A 6,993-nucleotide genomic window follows, 5' to 3' on the forward strand; every position below is an offset into this window, starting at 1 on the left:
TGACTATTTTAAGATCCATTTTAAAATGAAATGAGAATTTTCCACATCCTGAGTTAAGACCAAAAACCACCTAACTTCTCACCACTTTCAACATCTGATTGTCTTCTCTGTATCCTTACTCAATTTGTCTTTGGATACATTGAGAGTATTCACAGCATGTAGAATCAAATCAAATATTCCCAACTGAAAGGGTCTCTCAGACATAATGAGCTCAGCCAGCAATGGATGTGACCATCTCACCAACATCCCATCACCCTACAGTTTTCACGGAGATATACTTAAGTGCCCTTGGCAGAGGAACCAGGGACACAGGAAAACTGGGGGTGTGTTGCTGGCAATCTCACCTACAACTAGGTCTCCTGACCAAACTGCAGTTCCGTGTATTCTACTCAGCCAACAATGTTGCAGATGGAAAGAGAGAGGTTTCCACAGTCTGTGGCAGGCACTTCTTACAGAATATGGGACACAAAAGGAGTTATTGCTACAATTAAAGAAAAGGAGAAAAAGGAATTCTTACCGATAGTTGTACTTGGTCCTGCTGGGAACAGGCCCACAAGAGGAGAAATCTTTCATACAACGTGTCTGGAGGCAGATTCCAAACAAAAAAAACCATAATGCATTATCCAGTTGAGTTCCTCACCAATAAAGCATACCATTAGTTGTACAGCTTTACTATACAGTATACACAGGAAGAATGACACACCTTCTAGTCTGAAATCTGCATACAATGCTCCTCATAGTGTTGTGCCTTATAGTTCATGCTCTACATACAGCAATGCTAATAATTATCAGAAGGGACTGTGAATTAACAATGGAGTTTCAGTATCTAGGTCTATGTCATACAGTTTTGTTTAATAACTTATTTGTTTTTAGCCATCCTTCCTTTTCTAATGTGCAAAGACTTTCTCAAGCTGGTTTAAGCAGCTCTTGGAGATGCAATTTGGCAGACACCATTAACTGTGACTTTCAATACCTAACCTTGGCACTAAAATAAAACATAAAAACAGATGATTACTACAGGTTCAAAGATGACTTATTAACTGTGAACAGTTTGACCTTTCTTAGCAGCACAGACAAAGATGTGGTTTTTAGACAGTAGTCAGATGGCAAGAGGCTCATCCAAAGCAAAGATGCTCTCTCTGGTGTTCTACAAATCTCTGCCATGCAGTTCCTTTTGAATTTGTTGTCTTCTTTAAATTGTATTTGTTTGTATAGTCTTCTATTTATTATTAGTAACTTTAACTTAGCAATATTCTAGTTAAGAGATACGAAACTAGTGAATATGTTCAGAAAACTTTTATGGATTTTATTAGCAGGGCAGTAATTGATAAGACAAAAACTTCTAATGTGTTTCTTCTTAGTAAAGGCTGTAGCCTTTGCAAATTTTCTCTCTTCTATTTTCTGCTGGTGTTACAGGACACAATGTTCCCCAGCTAGATGTCTGTTCTCAGCTGAGTACTCTGAGGCTCCAACTTTCAGCAGAAGTCTATGGGAGAAGCAAAAGCACCCTGGACAAGCATTCCTGAGAATAGTTTTAATTTAAGGCAGTTCCCAAGATAATCAGCTATTTCAAGTGATTCCTGAATTCAAGAAATAACCTAATCAAGAGTTGTCTGTTTTGTGTGGGGCTTATGATACGTTCCTAGACAGCTTTAAGGACCTTAAGGAAACATGGCATGAGCACTACAGCCACAGTGCTAGTAGCTGATGTTGTTTAGCAACAGGAGAGACTGCACCAAAGTCACCACTGCACAATCTTACTGGAATAATCCTCAGTGCATTGCCTACTTCATTTCTTATTCGCCTTTTATTTAAAAGGGAGTAGAAAAAGTGATTAGCATCTGTTTTCTGTCCCCTCTGCAAAGAGGTCCTTAGTATCAGGGCAGAGGTGCTGAAGTGACAGCAGCTCTCATGTATGGCAGAAGTCTGAAAGTACAGGATTGGCAAATGCATTAATATGGATTATGTTCTGGGAAAAGAAAAAGAATTTAAAAAAAAAAAAAAAAAGGAGGACTGGGGCTTAGTAAAGAAAGGGAAAAAGACAGTAAATTCCATCTGCAAAGTAAATCTTGCAAAGTATATCTACTTATAGTGCCTAACCATACCTATTCTTAATAGCCCAGTTCAAGGATCTATCTTGCTAAAAGAAAAACGCTAAAAGAAAAAAAAAGAATATACCACATGGTTTCCCTCTTGGAAGTCTCATTTCCTTCTGCTGTTAATAATATTTTGCCTGTGATTCCTTCTTTTCCATTCACTATGGCACTTAGTGCCATAAGCCATTCAGAAGCATTATTATGCATTATTATGCCATTCTCACAGACGCAGCCACCTCAGCCATACTGTCATCTACATTCAATTCAAGGTTGTTCTTTGGCACATGATATGGAAATTGCTAGTGAACTACAAAGTCATAGGTTGGAAGAACTCAGCTGACCTGATATCAACTGGAAAATTCATGGAACAGAATCAAAGCACAGAGAAACCAACATTAAGATGCAGTTATTTGTACATTCACACAAGAATATTCCTCACACTTCCTTAATAAATAATCTGTCTTATTGTACTGCAGAGCAGCTTGAACCACTGTTCCGTAGTAATACATATCACACATAACATAGATAGTTCCCAGAACACATCTCCATTCTTTTGTCCTTCATGCATGCCTAGGTCCTTCCAATTGGCACAGATCTGCCTTAACTGAGTGGATGACAACGTTAAAGCCTCATAGAAGGGTACCAGCTCTCTATTTAGAAATTCCTGACTTTATCAATACTTCTGCTTGCTCAAGAAGAAAACAGGGCTGCCATGGCTCCAGACTGTCTGGTGTACTGAGTTTAAACAACTAAGGCTGCTAGTAGAACCTGGCCATGGAGAATCCCAAGGCCATATGGAGGCATCTCACAACATGACAAAATAGCTTTTTTTTTTTTTGGTGCCAAAAGTGGTATTAAAAGCTTCAGAATTTTAGAGAAAGATCAGCCTGACAATGGACTGGACACAGAGGACAACATGTATCTCTTAATCTCTGCTTTTAAAGGTCTGTAAAGTCTGTGCTATCTGGTCCTCACCAATACACCAGCACTGCCTGGGAGGATTGTGGCTAGACTAAGAAGAGATGTAGGATAAAGCATACATTGCAGATAAATTATAAGACTGTGGTAGGCTGTGTTTCCTGTGCCTTCCCCTTTCTAAGTGGTCATATTAGCTGTGTGTGAGACAGGAATTTTACCACACCTGCTTAGAGCACAGCTTGCCAACAGCATCCAGCTGCATCAGTTCTCTCTCGTTAACGGACATTGCCCCCACTGAGAAAAAAAGTTAACCATCTTTGTGGCTCCCAGAAGCCAACTGTTCATGGTTTAGCTACAGAAAGCTCTTCGGAAAAAGAAGGCCAAAATTATGGAAAGCAATTCCTAAGGAATCACTCTGGGAGCAGGCAGACTTGAGATGGATGAGCTGTTTAGCATTGTTGTGATAATACACCTCAACTGCATCTCTAGGCAGATTCCTGTGATTTATGGGAATGTTGCAAGGTAGACACTTGCTAAAATATAACAGGACAGTGATTACTCTAAAGAAAAGGATAATTCAGATTCTCTCATTTGGTGACAATGACAAGAGTGTTCATCAGGACCCTGAGAAGAATTCCTGGTAGAGTGCACAGTGAGCTGATGAGCGCTGCAAACCTTCCTAGAATAAGAGGACTTTTATCACATTCCCCACTCTCATCTCTTCCCCAGAATTTTCAGTCTGTTACTACCAGTTTCCATTGTTCTTTATTTAAATGTCAACTATGTAGATTTCCAAGAAAGAGAGAGGGGAATAAGCAAGGATAATCATTTATAGATAGCTTTGTTTTCTGAAATAGCCTCAGCTCTGAATTTAAGAAGATGATTTAACCAGCTCTAATCAGGTTGTTTTGGCACAGAGGAAAAGCAGACTCAGGCAGCAGTGGAACCACAAAAATAGCATTTTGTTTTCATGAGCAGCCAAAGAGTTTTATTTGGTGCCTTAACTATAGGTGAGGTTTTTTGAAGTTCAAAAACATGTACATGAAAAGAATCAAGACTAAACAGAAAGGGAGGAGAGTTTCCCTTTTCTACATATAGGAAAATTAATCATGGTAAACAATAACTGGCTCTGAAGAAGAGCAGACAAAGAGAGAAACAACTGTGCAAAAAATACTGAGTTCAGGGAGAGTTAAGTGCAGTATTAGACTTTTTTTACTTGACTATGATGTCCATTTACCTTCCTCCATGTAGAAACATGTCAGATAGATGACAGCCTGGGTAGAGTTATTAGAATCACAAAAGGGTAACCATTAGTGAATTCTGATGCTACTGCCTTTGTGATGATATATGATGCCTAGGTGTCCTTGTTTGAGGTATGACAAAAACACCATTTATCATTATAAGTTTCCTCTTAATGAGTAATATAGAAAGTTTATTAAAAAATGAAATACCATCATCTTCTCAAAAAAAAAAAAAAAAAAAAAAATCCAGCTGGTTGAGAAGGTTGAATACTATTTGTCCTACTTACTCTGTTTTCCCAATGTTAATGTAGCTACATTAGAATCTAAAAACCAGGGTAAGCAATGCCTATCCACAACTGGAAAGACTGGAAAACAAACTAGGCGATGGATTTGTGTAATTTTGAGACACTTGATCTGAACATGTCAGAAAATATCAGGCTGTATTCGTAAGAATAAAACGTGTCAACTAAGCTTTCAAAGGCATATGTGTTTTTTATTGAAACTGTGGGTTTTGGACTCCAACGAGAGATGTTTTTAGTACAGGTTACTGAAATAGGTACTTCTGTAAAACAGATTTTTGTACCAGCTGAGCATTCTGTATATCTTGATGAATCTTATAACTGCATGTTGCTTGAGATAAAAGAAGCTTGAAGATGCCCTTGCTAATAGCATCATTCACACGGAGACTTGTGAGATACACTTGCTCTCATTTGTGCAAAAGCTAGCAAATTCCTTTCCAGAAGGTCTTTACATTCTCACTGAAATGGTTTTAGTTATAACGGTATACTGAAAACCTGAACTTAACAAACTTTGAACTTATTGTGCAAGCCTAATAGGTAATATACAAGGGGAACACATATTAGGCGGACCAAGAAGTCTGTAACCTCCAAATATTTCAGTAAGGAAAGGAAGAGGGACAATGCATCAGAAAGAAGGATAAAAAAGAGGCAGTGACTTCTGAGGTGCTAAGGGACCCAACAGGGCTGTGTCCCCGTGGGCTTTTCCTTTATTTTAATAAAGCAAGCTAAAGACTGTCCTCTGTCTCTTTTTGGGATAAAGATAATTGGGCAAGCCTATTTGAGCAAAATTTTCCCAACTGAAAAGCTCTAACCATGAATCACTAAAACTCATTTTATGAGTCACAGCTTTTGGACTTGCTTTTTAAACTGTCAGGGAGGAGTGTGTTCTACTGCACTGGTGGATATAAGAAAAAAAAAAGGGAGCTAAAAATACAGCTTCAAACAAATGCAACAAATGCAACACTAATTCAGAGCACTATTAATGACTTTCTTAGAAGGTCCTTTTGACATCAGACTGGATCCACTCTGTACAAATAATCGAAAGACAGCTGTCTTAAAGTGACAGGAAACATTTGTTGATTCTGCATGCAGTACTTCATATCCTATGAAAGGTGGCCTCCTAAGCAAGGAGGAGTGATAAAGGTATTTTATTTTCAAATATGGACAACTATAATGTTTGTTCTACAAATGCTTTCTTTGGTCTGCTTGAAGAACTAAATCCAAACTCTAGGAGACACCAAGCAGGAACTGTACTCTCTCTGGCTTTAGCTAGCTTTGCAATTAATATCTTGGGAAGGCCTTTGGGAGAGGCACAAATGGAACTCAGCGAGCATTAGCCATCACTGTGAAATCAGCTGCACCATGTTGTTGCCTTGTCTGGCACTATATTAGCAGGGCTGAAGTCTCTTTTCTCCTGTCATCTGCTTTTTCCATCTTTTTGTCATGGTCTTTCACCAGTGGAGATTGAACCCATGCAGACTGAACCCTGGTCTCACCCTGCAGCTTGTTCAAATTGCCTTTCAAAAGGCACTGCTGCACTACTCTATGTGGCTACTGTCTCCATCATAAAGAAGGAGAAATCTCAGCTACACATGCTGCTAAGGACTAGGACATTTGCTTGCCCAGGAAAGCAGATTGCAGATGATTGGTCCACTTGATCTTCCTGATGCAAAACAAGAATGTTCCAAGAAACATTCTTCAAATTCCAAGCATTTGTCTGTAGCTCCTATGATAATATTCAAGCATTGGACTGTCTGTGATAGGCAGGTCTCGGGGATGCAATTATCGGAGCAGAATGTGTTCAGTGCATGCTTTCTTTCAGCTAAACACACACTCTGCATACAGCTGTCCAGATACTGCAATACACTACTTAGGGAGTGTGCCTGTGCTGACACCCAAGCAGGCATATTCATGTTTTCTAAAAGGAAAGGAGAGAATGGAAGGGGATGCAATATGTTTATCATGTATGTATGGTAAGAAAGCAGGACTCCAGAAACTTTATTTGTACAAGTGAATATTTGTAGTAAAAGAGGAACTGGTGAAAACCTTACTGCCCTGTCGCTGCATACACACACAGGCAACTATTGCTTTGGAACAGTATTTCCTAATTTTTGACCAGTGTTAATCCAGTGCCTCCAGTGCCTGCAACACTACTGAATCAACAATGGTTTTCATCAGTGAGTCAGGTGTGCTGGAGCTAGCTTTGTCCATGCTCCGTGTACTAGGCCCCATGGCCATTCTTCCAGAGCAAATGAGCAACTGTGAAGAAAGACAATGAATCTAAAGTAGCTAACATGCTACAGCATAAACAACTGCTTTTATATTTTGGAAAGGAAAGAAGGAAAGGAGAGAGAAAGGAGAAAGGGAAAGGGAAGGAGAAACTCCCAAGTGGAGCAGCAGTTTGATATAGGAGTTTATCAACATGCAAGTAAAATATCT

At 39.2% G+C, this 6,993-nt stretch overlaps 1 protein-coding gene across 1 annotated transcript; it reads right to left on the reverse strand.

Annotated features, from left to right (window-relative positions):
* Positions 1–887: 887 nt before the first annotated feature.
* LOC306958833 (uncharacterized protein) lies at positions 888–6,786 on the reverse strand (the record flags this gene model as incomplete). The annotated part of the gene is given in 5 exon segments (XM_079550419.1): positions 888–952; positions 955–973; positions 3,072–3,108; positions 5,939–6,105; positions 6,709–6,786. Coding segments are annotated over 5 exon segments (366 nt in total).
* Positions 6,787–6,993: the final 207 nt, after the last annotated feature.

The sequence above is a fragment of the Tetrao urogallus genome (genome assembly GCF_951394365.1).
Source record: "Tetrao urogallus genome assembly, chromosome: 1".
In the NCBI taxonomy this organism is placed as follows: Eukaryota; Metazoa; Chordata; class Aves; order Galliformes; family Phasianidae; genus Tetrao; species Tetrao urogallus.